General features: G+C 40.8%; 1 protein-coding gene across 6 annotated transcripts in view; it reads left to right on the forward strand.

The window, feature by feature from the left end:
- IFT38 (intraflagellar transport 38) overlaps positions 1-17,692 on the forward strand; it is a 31,990-nt gene that overhangs the window by 8,245 nt on the left and 6,053 nt on the right. For 3 of the 6 annotated variants that reach the window (XM_014793495.2, XM_014793496.2, XM_087449538.1), the window contains exons 5-11: positions 467-562; positions 2,925-3,008; positions 6,846-6,979; positions 8,695-8,836; positions 10,755-10,827; positions 11,735-11,812; positions 16,093-16,200. In XM_014793495.2, the coding sequence (XP_014648981.1) occupies positions 467-562; positions 2,925-3,008; positions 6,846-6,979; positions 8,695-8,836; positions 10,755-10,827; positions 11,735-11,812; positions 16,093-16,200 (715 nt within the window). The remainder of the gene's footprint in view (positions 1-466; positions 563-2,924; positions 3,009-6,845; positions 6,980-8,694; positions 8,837-10,754; positions 10,828-11,734; positions 11,813-16,092; positions 16,201-17,692) is intronic. The other 3 variants (XM_004438129.3, XM_004438130.3, XM_087449540.1) reach the window with 2 other exon arrangements.

A 17,692-nucleotide genomic window follows, 5' to 3' on the forward strand; every position in this document is an offset into this window, starting at 1 on the left:
GCCTCACAGCAGCCCTGCGAAGTGCAGTCTAAAGGCAGAGAATGAGGGGACAGGGAGAGTTAAACATAGGGCATCAGAATTCTGCAATAGGAAGTGTGTCCTTCAGGGCTCCCCTCCTTGGTCACCCTCCTACTGTCAGGGTCCCCTATTGTGACCTAGTCCAAATAGGAAACACATCAACTTTCACCCTCCTACCTGGTTGCAGATTACATTTGACTTGACATTTGGGTTTTCAGAGACACCCAGGTGTCCTGGAATTGGTCTAATTTGTACATAGATCAGTGTTTCCTAAACTGGTGTCCTGGCAGCTCTCTTCCACAGGATGTCAATATGCATCTTGTGGAAAATGTGTTCTACAGTCAGGTATCTTGATCGGAGGAAGGAATTGATATTAATAGACTGGTTGTTTCTGAATTCCTATTAAAAACCTGTCCCTGAGGTTTCCATTTTTGATATTTTCCTTCAGATTGCAGATTTGAAAGCAGCCAGGCAGCTTGCTTCTGAAATCACCTCCAAAGGAGCATCTCTGTATGACTTGCTGGGCAAGGAGGTAGAGTTGAGGGTAAGCAGCATTCAGATAACTTAATTACTTACTCAGCTAAGCAAATTTTCAAGATTTTCTTTTCCAGTTCTGTTTTTTCCCTGTTATTCTGATTTTATTAAACTGTACCTGATTAAAGAAAGAATGTGTAAGAAAGGCATACACAGTGTTAGCTGCTATTCCTGCTTCTGGTGGGCACTGGTCTGTTTTTAATACCTTTGGCTTCTAGTTCAGGAATGGCAAATATGTGGCATGTTGCTGAAGTTTTCCTCCTTGTGCTCATGGCAGACTTTATTGATCATGATGCTTTTTCCCCTAGTGAACTTCAGCTGCCCAGTGGAATCACTTGGAATCTTTAAGAACTACTGATGCTTGGCTTCCATTCTGATGTCATTGTCATGGAATGTGACTTGGGCATTGGGAGTGGTGATTCTAACATACAGTGAAGTTTGGGAACCAGTGATCTAGGCAGTCACAATCAATCAGTTGAAGTTGATGTTACAATTGAAATTTATTTGCAATCCTTGTTCTGGCCAATGCCGGTCAAGGAGTACACTCTATCCACTGTGTTTAAGGAGCTGTTTAAGAGTGTGGTTCCATGGGCCGGCCCCGTGGCTTAGCGGTTAAGTGCGCGCGCTCTGCTGCTGGCGGCCTGGGTTTGGATCCCGGGCGTGCACCAACACACCACTTCTCCGGCCATGCTGAGGCCACGTCCCACATACAGCAACTAGAAGGATGTGCAGCTATGACATACAACTATCTACTGGGGCTTTGGGGGGAAAAATAAATAAATAAATAAAATTATTTAAAAAAAAAAAAGAGTGTGGTTCCTAAACTCCCATAGAGCTGAATCATCTATGGAGCTTTTAAGTCATCCAGGTTGGTAAGTCAACCCATACCAGTGAATCAGAATGTCTGGGGATGTGAGCCAGACACCCGATTTTTAAAGCTCTCCAAGTGATTCCAGTGTGCAGCAGAGTTTGGGACCCACTGGTTTAAGAAGAATTGGAGTATTGTTTAATTCTTACCTGTAACGATTTATGGCATTTGAAGCATACATGCTTACGTCTAATATTTTTAAATTAAATGCATTCATTGCATTCCTATCAAGTATGTCATCCATGACCACTCTCTTGCCTGTGTTCTGGCATTGCTGTTACAGTGTCATGGTTTTTTTCCTTTCACTTTTCATTTTTGCCCTGGGAGCAGACTAGAAGTGGGGGAGTTGGGTGCCAGGTCACTATCGCTCCTCTTGATGTACTGACCTGGTGGTTGCCACCTGGTGAAGTGTAGCTGGCAGAACAAAACTGCCACTAACATCTAATAGCTAACTGAGATAACTAATGAGGCAACTCCAGGCTTTCCGTGTTTTCTGTTTATAGTGCAGTAGTGCACGTGTTTATGCACGTTCCTAACAGACCCAGAGACAAGAGCTGGTCACTTGCTATTTGCCAGTGGAGCTGTGGCTTCATTGTGAGACTTCACCAGGATTCCACTGGGGACTCTCTTAGCACCGTCCTGTAAATAGTTAATGAAACAATCAGTGGTTGAACTGTTGCCGTGGAAGCTATGAGACCATGAATATACTACTTCTCAAATTCTGTGTACAGTCATGATCTGAGGAAGAGCCCCTGTCCAATATTTGTTTTTCATACCATCAACAAACATTCATTGAGGACCAACACCAACCACAGGCAAGGCACTGTGCTCTGTGTCCTTCAGTAAGTCATAGTCCCTGCCCTCGATAGTTTTCCACCAGCGGGGGAGATAAGGTGTACCATGGAATAAAGGAAACACAAGTCAGAGTTTGATAAAGTGCTCCAGAAACCTCTAACTGCATCCATGTTAAAATCCCATGTCTCAGAAGTTTCCAGTATTGATATGATAGGCACAAATGCCTCCGTTGATTGGTTGATGGTTAATGCTAGGGGCAGGGCCAAGGTGACTCTTCTCATAGGTTGCAGTTGTCAATGATAGGCAACTTAGACTTAGTCACAAGAAAGATTGTAGAGGCTGGCAGGGGGGTTCAGACAGCAAGTTGAGCTGCACTTGGTTTGGGAGTTGCCTGAACAGAATGCATTTAAAGAAGCAAATTTGGGAGAAAAGATGGCAGATGGTAAGTTCAGTTTTGCCCATAGTGTTAGGGGGACATGGGGCCTGTAGCTGAAAAGCAGGGCCGTGAGCGCTGGACAGAAGCCAGGTGGGCAGCACGATTACGGAAGACATTTGGAGGAGGTGATGGCAGAAGTGTTTAGCATCGGAGATCCACGGTGTAATGAAACTTTTGAGAACCAGTCCATAAGCCGTATCTAGATCTGAGTATTGGTTCTGAGAATTCTGCTTTTGAAAATATATGTAATTTCATTTTCATTGTTTCTCATAGGAACTGAGAACAGAAGCAATTGCCAGACCTCTGGAAATAAACGAGACTGAAAAAGTGATGAGAATTGCAATAAAAGATATTTTGGTAAGATTACTTTGCTTTCATTTAATGTTTTTGTGCCTGGGACTGAAAAATATTGATTTCCTGCCTCTACAAGACAGAGCAAGCTAAGCCTAGTAACAAAGAAGAGATATGTTAGTGGGGAAATGAAAAATTGAGAGGACATTCTAGAATGCCTAGGTCACTCACTATTGTTTTTCCCCTCGTTATAAGTATGAACAATTTCTCATATTATTAAAAATTAATTTTAATAATTCTCTTAAATTCTTCAATAATTTTAGTAAATAATGCTCTGTTTTATGGACTTTTTGTACTTTAAGCAATTCCTCACTCGTGGGCGTTTACGTGATTTCCAGGTTTTCTTAATTCTAAGCAGCACTATAATAAATAGAATGATCATCATCCTTTACTACTCACCCACAATCAATTATTATTTGCTCATCTCATCTAAAGCATTTGTTTAGACAGCAGATAGTGAGGGGCAGATAGTCTAGTGCTAGACTCAGACTGCTTGGGTTTGAATCCCACTGTGGGATCTTAGGCAAGTTACTTAACCTCTCTGTGCCTCACTTTCCTCATCTGTAAAATGGGGAGAATGGCAGTGCCCACCATACATGCTCCTTATGAGCATTCATTATGACACTGTGTGTCATACATAGTCTCTGGCACATAGTAGGTATTCAGTTATTACTAGTGATTCATTTTATTCAGTAGACACAGGCAAGGAGGACTTATGTAAATTAGGAATAGGCATAAAACAAGAATTTGCTGGGAGTTATACAAAAGTCTAAGATTGTTAGGTTTTTATAATACCTGTGTCATGAAACAGTAATACTCTCTGGGCAACCCAGCACAGGGAGCCAGAGCCTCAGCAGGACGAGAAGGGCAGGGCAGCTGAGATGGGAGATTGGTTACATACAGGCAAGTTGATCAAATAAGTAGATATATTAAAGATCACGGAAGCCAAGGTTCTCACCGTTGGAGAAGGGAGTTACAAATATGAAAAGGGAGAAAATTAGAATGAACCCTGAAGTTGGAGATGTTGGTTAAATGCATATTTTTCTAGATAGATAGATAAGGAATGAATTTTGATATACATGTATACGTGTAGGACATGTATTTCTGTGTACATAAATATGTTATGTACACACACATACACATGCATACCCAGATACACATTCATACATTTCTTAGCTCTGAGCACACCTAGCACCCAGATCTTGGCTTCTAATGTCATTTTCCACTAAAATGATCCAGGGCTCTTGGGGAGAAATGGCTGATTCCAGAGCTGGGACAGGAAAATACAAGATCTTCTTGTGCCAGAAAGCAAGAAAGTGCTCAAAGAATGAAAGGGATCTGTCAAAATGACACAGAAGCCAACTTGAGTGGGCTTCCCTTGGCCAAACCAAGGGCAGTTTAAGCATCAAAATAAATAAATTACAGTAATGGATTATAGACCATTGAATGAAATGGGAGACCATGAGTTCTCACTGATAGAAAAAATAAATGACTATATTGAAAGCTGATGAAGGGCAGGTTTTTCACAGCGTGTAGCTCCCCCACAGAATACTTATTCATTACAAAGGGGAAAAGGATAACTTCACGTGGGAAGCCTGGCAGACACCCCCTTAATCAAGTGATCAAAGTGAACATCACCAGTAATGGAACAAATCAAAATCATGCATACCTGATAGCATGCAGTCATCTCTGTGCTATTGCTGCTAAAGATGCATACTCTAAAGCTAATCAGCTAAAGGCAAATTGAGGGACATTCTATAAATTACCTGGCCTGTGTTCTTCAACAGTGAGAAGGTCATGAAAGTCCAGGAAAGGCTGAGGAGACATGATGATTGAATGCCAGGGTGACTCCTGTCTGCTGTTAAGGACTCCCGGGAACAAGTGGGGAAACCTGAATGGGTGTGAGGATGAGATGGTAGTAGTGCATCAGTGTCCATTTCCTGCTGTGATGATTGTGTTGTGGTTGTGTAGGAGAAAGTCCTTATTCGTAGAAAATACACACCAAAGTACTTAGAGGTGGTGGGACATCAGGTCAGCAACTCGCACCGAGGTCAGGAAAAAATGCTTTGTATATACTCCAGCTCTTTGTAAGTTTGTGACTGTTTCTAAATTTAAAATTTTTTTTAAATGATAATACTCTTGTACTTGTCAATATTCTGGCTGACTCAAGTTAACACGGCATGAATATGCCTTTAGTACTAAGTATATATTAAAGAAAAGAACAGCCAAATAAGGCACAGTTCATTTTTTGGTGACTCTTTTAAGATATCTTTTCATTGTTGGAAAATATGCATGATATTTGATCATTCTAAAAACAAAACCAAAATAACAACATAGATAAGTGTTATGAAATATAGACCATTTATTTCAGAAAGCTAGGGAAAACTGTTTATCACATTGATTTTTTTTATTTGAGGAACAGATACCTTTTAAAAAATCATTTTTATTTTTGAGGTCAGATAAATTCACTATGTTTCAATCTGACTTTGATTCAGAGAAATTGTTGTCATCAACTTGGGTTGTTTGTTCAGAAAGGAGACACCTTGTCTTCCTGTGAGAGTGAACTCACACCCCTGCTGGGGTTTTTAAAGCACTTGCAGCAAATGGATAGTTAGTGATTATCTTCATGAAAGCATCTTGGAAATGGTTAGTGTACTTAGACAAAAAACAATTAAACCATAAATTCATTGTCATTGAAAGTGGTTGCTTCCAAATATGCACTGTCTCTGAGAGTCGCAGAGAGTGTCTGGGCTCCTTCGATGATTTCTTTGTGGACCCCATAGCGTTTCAGAGACCTGTAGGTAAACAGTCAGTAAGCCTTTGTGGGACACTACACACGTGCGAAGTACTGGAGGGGAGAGCCCCGTCTTGGCTTCAGGAGCTTAAAAGCAGAGTTGGAGAGTCTGAACTTGGAGGGGCAGTTCCACACTCAGCTGGTTGCATTCTAGATGTTATTCCTCACGTGGCAGATTGTGACTGAGCCACAGGCCCCGACCTGGCCGGCTTCCCAGACAACACGAGTGTGAAAACACAGTGTCTAACTACCCCTCCTTCAAACAAACTTGCTCTTACGAGCAGGTGGGGAGGCCTGCGGGTTTCATCAGTGACTTCTCATCCCCCTCGCTTTCTTACTCAGCCCCTCCTTGCCCAAGGGGCTCTGTTTCACTGCTGCCCAGACTCCCTCTCGGCTGGTTCACACCTGGAGCCACTGAGGGAGCGGCTTTCTCACTGACTTCACAAACAGAGTGGTTTCACTGTTAATTTTAGTCTGTAGTCAAGGTTCAGTTGCCAGGGAGAGGGAAGAGAGGAACCTTCTCTCTCAATCCCAGCAGGCAGCGGGTTAGGGCTGGGACCTGCTAATGTTTTTTTTTTTGTCCTCTCCTAAATAAACCCATACTTGTGTGTGCATATATTCTATAAGTCAGATATTTGTGACTAGGGGAGTAGCCTAAATGTGTAGATAAAGGCAGACTAACAATTCAGAGTGACATGTAGCCAGTCTAAACAAGCGTGCTGGACAAGAGGTCTTGGGTCTCTCTCCCCTCTGCTCAGGACACTGTTCTTTCCATCTTCATTTGTTTCCCTGGGCAGAAACACCCTCTTCTTGTGAAAAAAAAAAAAAAGGATAATTTTTTTCTGAGCCTTTGTGACGTTCCCCCTGGAAATAGTGGGTTAAATGAGTGATAGCTTTGGTCTGTTTGCTTAGTTTTCTTTCTGTTTCTTACACTGTTTCTGTGCATGAATTTGCTGTGCCTGAGGCGTTGAGAAATTCCTTTTCCAAGAGTCAAGTTGGAGGTCCTGTTAGAACACTGTCTCATTCATTTCATTTCCTATTAAATGTAGGCACAGGTTCAGAAGACTAAAGACCTGCTCAATAATGTGGCCTCTGATGAAGCTAATTTAGAAGCTAAAATTGAAAAGAGGAAATTAGAACTGGAAAGAAATCAGAAGCGACTCCAGACTCTGCAGAGTGTCAGGTAGATATGAACACCTGAAGAATGAGTAGAAAGCTGTCTGTGAAAGTTAAAATAGACTGAGAGAGTATATTGTCAGTGATATTAACCCTTGAAGCTGTGGAAAAGCCTTGCATAAGGATATCTCTCCTTCAGAATGTGCGTGTGTTGCTTGTTCTAACAAGCACACTCCTAACCTCATTTTCTTTACTGCTTTCAGTATGTCTGGAAAACTGCTTAGTTCTTGAACCTTCCTTCAAACTTTTATAGCTTCTTGCAATGCAAGGCAAAGTAAGTAAATCCAGATCGTGCAAGTTACACAAGGCTTGGTCTCCTAAGAGCTGTGCCGTGCCATAGATTAGGTGGAAAGAGAAACATACTCCCATTTTTTGGTTGGAGTAGATTTTAGACTTTTATAATTCCTCACCAGTAATTCATCTTTCTTCTGACTTCCCCTCACTGAAAATACCTTTTCCAGGGAATAGGGATGGATAATAGTGACACAAAACACCTTCTAGGTCATTAGAGCATTTCGCGTGTGTGCCTCACGTTTTCTTGGAGCTCACTCGCTCTCTCTTCACTCTCTCTCTCTCTGTACCCTCCTGCCCTTGCTCTGTTTCTTTGTTGTTCTTTCTCCTGTGCCACTACTCTGTCTCCCTTTTCATTCTCCCTTTATTTTTCTCTCTTTATTCCTTCCTCTGTCCAGTTACTACATCTGCTCTGAATGTGTCTTGCTTTTTTGAGATACTGGTGCCTGGCCCACACACTAGCTACTGTCCTTATCTGGGGGACGGCATCATCTGGGAATAGTAGTCACCCAGGGAGCATCAAGGCTTCCTCCCAGCCAAAGGCAAGACCTCATCCCTTCCACCTCTGGAATCAAGGCTGCCAGATAGATGTCTCATTAAAAATTCTGCCTTTCAAGCATAAATTCATTTTTTTTAAGCCTCATATCCTTTTAATAGAAATATGTCTGTGTTTTATTCTAGTCCAAAAGATTATAAATTATTTTTTAGTTTATCTGTTTATATTTTTAAAAGAACAGAGTTTTCCCTTTAAGATCAATAATAAGAGAAATGTAAATTCAGCAAACCAGTTGAAACAGCTTTTTATGTTATGGTTTTGTTTTTAAATTTTATATTGTTTAAAAACTTAGCTTTAATTTGTAGCAACCTATGTTTCCCTTTTTAGGGGACTGATTAAATTTTGGAACATCCAGACGGCAGAATGTTAAGCCCAACTAAGATGATCTATATTTAATTTATTGATTTTAGAGATGTGTATGATATATGATTATTTTTTAACTCTTTATTGAAATCTGTGGCATATTGAGTGAGAAAAAAAGACTGCAGAGCTTCATTTAAGGTAATATACTTAATGTTTGTTCAAAAAATGCATTCCTATATGTATCTATGCGTAGAAAAGTCTGAAAGAATATATGTAAATTATTAAGTGCTTATACTTGATAATGGGATTATGAGTACTTTTTACTTTATTCCTCATACTTTCAGGATTATTTAAAGTTTTTACAAAGGGCATTTGAAAAAAAAGTATGTTTATTTTGGTGATAGGTAAGAGAAAAGGGGAAATTAGCTTTAAGTAATTACAAGAGTGAAGAACCTTTTCCAATTAAAGGCTTTCCAAAGAAAACTATGATGGAATCTGAAACTCTGAATATCAGTTTCAAACTACTGTATATTGATTAATCTCTCACTTTTTATTTCATTCGGTTGTTCTAGGCCAGCCTTTATGGATGAATATGAGAAGATTGAGGAAGAACTGCAAAAGCAGTATGACATTTATCTAGAGAAATTTCGAAATCTTGCTTATCTGGAACAACAGCTAGAGGATCATCATAGGATGGAGCAAGAGAGGTTTGAGGTAAGTGCTTAGTGCATTCTTCTGTACAGACTGTTCCTTTGGGTGTGTTATTTTGTGCTTGTTGATATCTCAGTTTGTAAATATCATTGTGAAAAAAGTAGCAGTGAATATTTTTTCTCCCTGATCAGTCTGAGGATTGCTCACGTAATTCTTCTGTTTTGCTGGTAGTGTAGCCTGGACTCCAGGATTGTCAAATTTTTAATTTTAGGTTGTCATCAGGGTTTGGTGAATTAGGACTACAGACAAGGCTGACACGTGACCTGTGCAGTCGCATAAGACTCTGAGCTTAGAAGAACCTGTGCTTGCTTTAACTCTCTGCTGCCATCATCTTGAAATTCTTAATAGTTTTTAAGTGCATTTTATTTTGCACTGAGTCCCACAAATTATGTAACTAGTCTTGAGTACAGATCTAAAAACTTGCTTGGTCAGTTCCCTTAAATATTTCAAGCCCTGGTTAATTGAATCACCCAAACTAGCTTATTGGAGACTGCTTCATAAAGAGAAATTGCAGTTTATTGATTATTGTGGGAAATATATATGATCCAGAACCTTACCAGCTGTTTTACAAGTTCCTCTCATCCCAGGCCATTTAGGAAAGAGTGTTTCAGATCCCAGCTTGAGTTGATAAATATGGAATTCAGAGCAAAGGAAGTTGGACCAAGTTTCTGTCACTTTTGAATTGCCCTTAGCCCTTAGGGGTATTTCTGCTTAACCCAAGAATAGTCATTTGGAATCTATGTTCATGGTGAAATTGGTCTACAATCTCCCTTTGTCACACTGTCCTTGACAGGTTTTGGTATAAAGGTTGTGCTAGCCTTTTTACAAACCTGGGCATTTGAATTAGGTGAAGCTATTCTATTGTCCAGGAGAGCTGGCTGCAAGTCACTAATGCATTCTTATGGACACGTTTGTCTTGATGAGGAACCTGTTGCCACCATTGCTAGATGGCAGAGGCAGGCTGTGGAGGAATGGGGTACGTGACAGGCATGTTTTGAGGGCAATGAAGAGCCTGGAGTTCAGGACATTTTAAACATTGGGTACCTGGGAAGAACAGTAAAGAGCCAGTGACAATAAACTGACCATTTTGTACTGTTGTCTGGGGCCACCCCTGGCTTCAGAGAATGTACCAAAGACCATGCCTTGGGATGCAAGTTCTTCCTTCCTTCAATAAGTACTTCCCTCTTTTTCTCCTATGCTTGTACTTACTCTCTATGCTTCTAATATCTCATGCAGGAAACGCAGTGCTTTCTTTTTAATGTTTAGAACAGCAACAAAATTTTAAAAGCCAATTTCCTCTCCCATTCTCTCTTTTGACAATAATCAGGGCCACACTTTGCAACCTAACTGAAGTGTTTGTTTGTTTGTTTGTTTGTTTTTTAATCCCCTAGGAATTCAGACTATTTCCTTCTTTCTTTTCCCATCCTAATTAGTCCCACCATTTAGTGTCTTTTCCGGCTGATATTGTGCAGGGCAGAAAAACTATAAAATTCATGCTTTATTCTTTAAAGAGCAAGAGGCCTGTACTGTCCCATAGTTGATGCATCTGTTCCTGTGCCAGCATCCCATGTAGGCACGCATGATGGGCATTTCATTGTCATTCAATTTTCATCAGAGGCAGTGAGGTGTAGTGGGAGGAGCATAGGTTTGGGGGCCAGTCAGGCCCATTTCAGGCCAGTTGTGTCACTTCTGGGAGCCTCCTTTCCATAGGGCTGCTAGGGTGATTACGGAGAGAAGGGGTGTCAAGTTTCCCGATTGTAGTAGTTTCTCAGGCAGTGTTGGTTCTCTTCCCCTTCCTTTAGTCTAGATCTTTTCTGGTTCTGTATCACAGACTTAGCAGTACTTATTCAAATGGTGAAGAATAATACAGCAGTCCCCCAAAGGATTGTCTCTTCTGAATCTTGTTTTTCCTGTTCCATAGGAAGCTGAAAATACTCTCCGTCTGATGCAGAACAAGCTAAAGGAAGAAGAAAAGCGACTGCTCAAGAGTGGAAGTAAGTCTGCACTTTTTAAATAGATGTCTTTATTCTGGACTAGCAGTTTTAGCCTTGAACAATTTATATGTGTGTTTTGTTTATTTACAAAAGGAATTTTCTCACAACTTTTATATCAGGTACCATTTTAATTCACTCGAGCTCAAGAGACTGATTTAAATTATATAGCATTTAAAACACATTAGGTTTTCATGCCAAATAAAACAGTGTTTTCTTTTGTTTAAATGATACAGTTAGTTTGAATTATATACAATATATAATTATAGATGAAAATTCAGTCTTGGAGGTCTGTAGGGTTCCTTACTTAGGACAGACTGATGGAAAGTAAGTATCGTAATGCAGTGCAAGTGAATGGGTCACTTGCTTAAGGATGGTCTCCCCCACCACACACACCCATCATATATCTCCCAATAACTGTACAATAATTAACAATGCAGAATTGTTCAGCAAGGCTATCATCTATAGAGAAATGAAGGTTACCTACGTATAAGACCTAGATTCTAGGAAGGAATGTTCTCCATGACTGGTTAGCACACTTCATCCATGAGCTTCACCAAGGTGTCAAGTCAGCCTTGGGAGCAGTAGCAGCACATGATCCTTATGCTGAATTGATGGCTTTATCTCATAGAGTTACTTCTCTTCTTGCTTATTGCTGTCTTTTTTCATGATGATATATTTCATTCTCTCATGCTTGAGGGTAGTATACCTAGGACATCAGGCCTGTGCTCTCTCTTTGTCTTTTCCCTTTGTATCTCTTTCCTTTTGTACTTGTTCTATGCCTCTCTCTCCTGAATCTCAGGAAACTCTGGAAGGAGTATAGGGACTGCTGGAAAATCCCCTAAGGGCAAGCTTAGGGAATTCTAAGGGCCTCTCTAGCCAAAGCAGCCCCTCACCTTTATGGTTCCAGGTCAGCCAGCAGAGCCAGAAGCAGTCCTAAGTGATAAGCCTGCATGGAGTTTATTCCTTCCCAAGAGGCCTGGCACAGGTAAGAGCCCCGGTTGGTTGGCTACATCACGCTCTGCCCCTGGCCCAGCACATTAAGACCTTTCTCACTGATCCTGCTTTATTCTTTTGAACTCAGACTTTAATTTTGTGATCTGTAGGTTTGGGATCTCTTGAAGGACAAGATTCTTATGAGCGTGTGTGATTTAGTGTTTCTGGAACTTGGGGTAGGCAAAGAAGTTAGGAAAATATTTATGAAGGACCGTTCTCAGTTCTATTCATCCTAAGGTTCTTAAGATGCCCTGTCTTTCTTTGCTTTTCTGCATATGTGGGAACATTGCCCCAGAGTATTGGGATCAGGGAGGAGATATATAAAGGAAGACTTTCTGAATTTTTCTCCATCTATGAAAGACTCCTCTGAACAGAACAATCTAATAGTACACAGAAGTGAATCAGGGGCAAGAATTAACAAAATCCAGGAGCTGGAAGAGATCATCTTGTTCAGGCCCTTCTGCAGGCAGCTAACTGAACCCAGCAAAGCATTATTGAGTATCTGTTCTAGGTGCTAAGGATACATCAGTGGACAAAAGACAGGGATCCTTGCCTTAACCCATCTTAGATGCTAGCGACATGCTAGCGTGCTAGAAAACAAACAATAAGCAAGCTGTTTGTGGAAGGTGAAAATGCCATGGAAGAAAACAGAGCAGGTAAGGGGGAGGGGGAGGGTGTGACAGAAATGCAGTTTTAAATAGGGGTCAGGGTAGACCTCATTGAGGAGACGCTATTTAAGCAAAGCCCTAAATCAATAGAGCTGGGGAGAGAGGAGATACCGGATGAGGAGAGTCCCAGAAGGGCTGGGAGCCAGAGCCCACGTAAGGGGATGAGTTTTGCTGAGTGAGGAAATGAATGAACACAATAGGACTGGAGTTCAGGCAGGTTAGATGAGCTGGAAGGTGGGTCATATGCTTGAAGAGCTCACATCTGATGGATACCATCTTCTCTGTTAAGCAGGAGGTAAAGTCATCTCAGATTTGGCTTTGGGGGTTTGGAGTATGGGACTTGAGGAAAAGAAAGTTTGAGTGATTAGAGATGGGAGAATGCCATAGGGACCCCAGAGATTAAAAAGGCAAAGTACTTTGTTCAGATGCTCTGTAATAAAAGTCAAGGGCGGCTCTTCATCTCCCACCATCCTTTTAAATCTCATTGCTGGTGGTAAATTTATAATTGTCTCCTCTGTAGGATTCAGCACTGTAGCATGAGAAACTTAAAGAGTTCTCTGAATTTATAAAATGACCCAGAAATTTCTAGAAAGCACTTGAGTAACCTTGCTGTGATTCCATTTTTATGGTGTAGTGGAGAGCAGATGTTCACGCATTCAGCACGTATTTACTGCCTGACACACGGTGCAGTGATGGATGAGGCACACACGGAGGTCCATGTGTAGAACTGTGCCATCCAGTACCTAGGCACGAGCCACATGTGGCTCTTAAGCACTTGAAATGTGGTTAGTCCAAATTGAGATGTGCTGTTTGTGGAGAATGTACACTAGATTTTGAAGACTTAGTATGAAAGAAAAGTAAAATTACTCTAATAATTTTTTACATTGGTTATTTATTGAAATGACATTTTAGATATATCAGGTTAAATAAAAAATCATTAAAATTAATTCACCTATTTCTTTTTATGTTAGTGTAGTTACTGGAAAATTTAAAATTACATCTGTGGCTGGCATATTTCTATTGGACATTGCTGATCTAAAAGGAGAAACTTACAAAGAAACTGCCTATGGTTTAAGTGGGTATGAAGTGGTATCTCACTGTGGTTTTGGTTTGAATTTCTCCGATAGCTAATGAAGTGGAGCATCTTTTCATGTGCTTATTGGCTATATATCTTCTTTGGAGAGATGTCTATTCAAGTCCTTTGCACATTTTTAAATTGGGTTATTTATCTTTCTATTATTGAGTTGTAAGAGTTCTTTATATATTCTGGATACTAGACCCTTATGTGATTTTTAATTTGCAAATATTTTCTCTCATTCTCTGGGCTGTCTTTTCACTTTCTTGATGATGTCTTTTGCTGTACAAAGTTTTAATGAAGTCCATTTTATCAATTTTTTCTTTCGTTGGTTGTGCTTTTAGTGTCATATCTAAGAAACCATTGCCTAATTCAAGGTTACCAAGATTTATCCCAATTTTTTCTTTTAGGAGTTTTATAATTGTAACTCTTCTTTTTTTTTTTTTTTTTCCGTCCCTATGTGTTTGTTTATTGTTGTTATTATCTACTACTTAATGAAGGAAATCATACGGTATTTGACCTTCTCCCTCTGACTTATTTCACTTTGCATATAATTGTAACTCTTACATTTAGATCTCTGATCTGTTTTGAGTTGATTTCTGTATATGGTGTGAGGTAGGGGGTCCAGCCTCGTTCTTTTGCATGTGGTTATCCAGTTGTCCCAGCACTATTTGTTGGAAATACTCTTCTTTCCCTGCAGAATCCATCCTGGCACGCTTGTCAACTGTACTTAATTTTAATGTGTCACTGACAACTTGGTGATTTCAGTGTCAACACTCATTAACTTTAGTTTACCTGGTCAATCCTCAGTCTGTTGTTTTGAGTTATCAGAAGAAATCGTATTGCACCTGAGTTACTTATATTAATATTGTTTTAAAATTCATGATATCATTTGATTTATATTGCATGACGTAGAGATTTAATGTTGATTTTCCTGGATGAAGTAAAAAGTGAACTAAGCTGAATAATTTCATTTTACAGTCATAATTTAATAATTAGATGCAACTGCCATTTATTACCCTTTTATAGCAGGGGCTAAGCGAAGCCTGTTTGTAGATGAACAGTTACTGTGCTTCCAAACTGACTTATGAGTCAGTGATCAGAACAGCAACTGCAAACTCCTCCACTTCCACCCTTCCAAATCCCATGTTGCTTCCTGGGCACAGAGAGATTAGGGGCTGGGTGGTGAAAGCTTTTTCTCCCCACTGTGGAAATTCTCCTGTAGGTTTCCATTAGGAAATGTTCAATCTGTGTAAGACTCCAGAAGAGTATTTAAGAAATTAATGTAGGGGCCGGCCCAGTGGCATAGGGGTTAAGTTCACATGCTCTGCTTTGGCAGCCTGGGGTTTGCAGGTTCAGGTCCTGGATGTGGACCTACACACTGCTCATCAAGCCATGCTGTGGTGGCATCCCACATACATAACAGAGGAAGATTGGCACAGGTGTTAGCTCAAGGACAATGTTCCTCACCAAAAACAAAAAAGAAATTAATGTAAAAGGCTGTTGCGTTGAGAATGACACTTCTTTATATATCCTTATAATGGAATTTTCTCCAGTAAAGTATCATGAGGACCCATTTTTGTTGCTGGTCACTAGGTGGCGTCTTTCTCAGGCCAGCAAGGCTGTTCCTGCCTGGGCTTCTTCCTGCCTCGTCTTGTTTTAGTGTTTCACTGGCCTTTTCAGTGGGCTCTGCTTCATCTTTGTTATCCTCAGGGAGCTCAAGTTCTGGTAACATAACCTAAGACTGAACAGAGAATGGTTTTTTCCCTCAACTAACCAAGAACTTCCAGCTACCTTGACACCTGGCTATTCGGTTTTTTAGTTTCACATACTGGAATAGTGTTTCTATCTAATATATTCTACCCACTTATTTTCTTGCTTTGGAAAATTGTTTAAAAAAAAAAAAAACCAACCTGTCATTGTCTGCATTAACTCTTCACTAAGTATCTACAGGCAAATCCTGAGAGTCTCGTAAAATCTAATGCATCGAAAGAAAGGCTGAGGGGGCCAGCCCTGTGACCTAGTGGTTAAGTTTGGTGCGCTCCACTTCAGTGGCCCGGGTTCAGTTCCCGTGCGCGGACCTATACCACTTGGCAGGGGCCATGCCATGGTGGCAACCCACATACAAAACAGAGGAAGATTGGCACAGATGTTAGCTGAGGGCGAATCTTCCTCAGCAAAAAAAAAAAGCTAAGAAGTGCAGATGGCTTTTACACAAGAGCCTTACTAGACAGAGGCTGTTTTATTTATTTATTTTTTTAATAATTTTATTGATTTATTTATTTTTCCCCAAAGCCCCAGTGGATAGTTGTATGTCATAGTTGCACATCCTTCTAGTTGCTATATGTGGGGCGTGGCCTCAGCATGGCCGGAGAAGCAGTGCATCGGTGCACGCCCGGGATCTGAACCCGGCCCGCCAGCAGCGGAGCGCGTGCACTTAACCGCTAAGCCACGGGGCCGGCCCAAGAGGCTGTTTTAGAGGTAACGATGGAGCCACCCTTTTGTTTTGCCTGTTTGTGTTCCTGCCAGGTAACGATGACTCGGACATTGACATCCAGGAAGATGATGAATCTGACAGTGAACTGGAAGAGAGACAGCTGTCCAAGCCACGGACAGCCATGGAGGTGCTCATGCAAGGTACCATGGCTTCTGTTGCTTGCCCTCCTCCCTGCGCCCTGTCACAGAACACCACAGCCAGGATTGGGTTGGGGCTGCTTGGTGTTGAGGCCTATAAGCACACTGTGAGTGGCCCTTGCTCCAGGGTTTATCCTGCCCTGTTGTTTATCAGGATTTGGCTTTTAAACTGCTCAGTGGTCATCTTTGCTGCTAATACTCTTACCTGTGGTCCCAAGAATGGGCATTTCTTGGTATTTCTTGGCTTGGTATTTCTCAGAGAGGCCACAGGAACACACTGCCTCTGCCACTGAGCTGCATTCTGTCCTTTTTGGGTCCAGACCACTCTCAGTGCAGTTATATCCCTTATAGTCAGAGAATTATGTACGAAGAAGGGACTTACATGAGCATCTCTGCCTTTTGAAAAATGTTCTAATTTCTGCTTTCTCACTGCAAAAGATTCAAGCAATAAAATGTGGGTGCTCCCCTGGGGTCTTCCTCATGTCCACTCTCCACCCTAGAGAGTTCATGGCCAGTGGCCTGGGAGTGTGTCCTTCTAAATTGCCTTTCCACACATGCACAACACACACACACTCAAACATAGACACAAAGATCACCTGAAACATTTTTTAACTTGAATTGGACCAGACTCTGTGTATGGTTCTGCAACTGGCTATTTTTTTAAATTAAATATATTGAGACTCTTCTCTTGTCAGTAAAATAAAAATCTGCTTCATTCTTTTTGACGGCTGCATAGTGTTCCACAGTATGGCTGTGCCCTTAATTTACTTGGGCATTCCCATATTGGTATTTAAATTATTTCTACTCTTTCTCTTGTATATACATCTTTCTGCATATCTGCAAGTGTTTGTTTAGGTTGCATCATTAAAAGTGGAATTCTTAGGTCAACGGTTATGGAAATTTTAATTTTGATAGATATTACTAAATTGCCCTATATTTGCCTTTAAAAACATTTTTTATCTACCACCTGTTAATTTTTGGAGCACAGTTGCATTTTTATGTACATAATACATTTAAGTGGTAAATCATCTTCATCATTTCATATTAACTTCTGTTGTTAACTGCTTTGTCTTATTCTAGGCTCGGCTGTCTTTATTAATTACATTTCCCTTTTTTCATAGGATAATTAGAGGCTCTGATTTCCTTTTTCTTTCTTTTATTTTTAAACATCTTCATGACATAGAGGTTAGAGGTTGTGACTCCCATTCTACAGATGGGAGCCAAGGCTCTAAGAAGGTATGTGATTGGCTCAGTAGAACGTGGTAAAGGCACTGGGCTCCTAAATTCTACTGCTGACAACTCAGCCTGTAGAAGTAAAATTGCAGGGTCCATTTCCAAAAACTGTAAATAAGTTCTTCAAACAAAACAAGATTTGCGTTTTATCTGACCAAGTTTCTGTAAACAGCTATTGGTGGTCGTCTCCAGGCCTGTCCTGAGTGAGCTCCTCTCTGAGCTGCCCTTGCTGCCTTTCTCCCAAGGCCTGGACTTGGGGTCC

Source organism: Ceratotherium simum, chromosome 26, assembly GCF_057802395.1.
Source record: "Ceratotherium simum simum isolate JZ-2026a chromosome 26, ASM5780239v1, whole genome shotgun sequence".
Classification (NCBI taxonomy): Eukaryota; Metazoa; Chordata; class Mammalia; order Perissodactyla; family Rhinocerotidae; genus Ceratotherium; species Ceratotherium simum.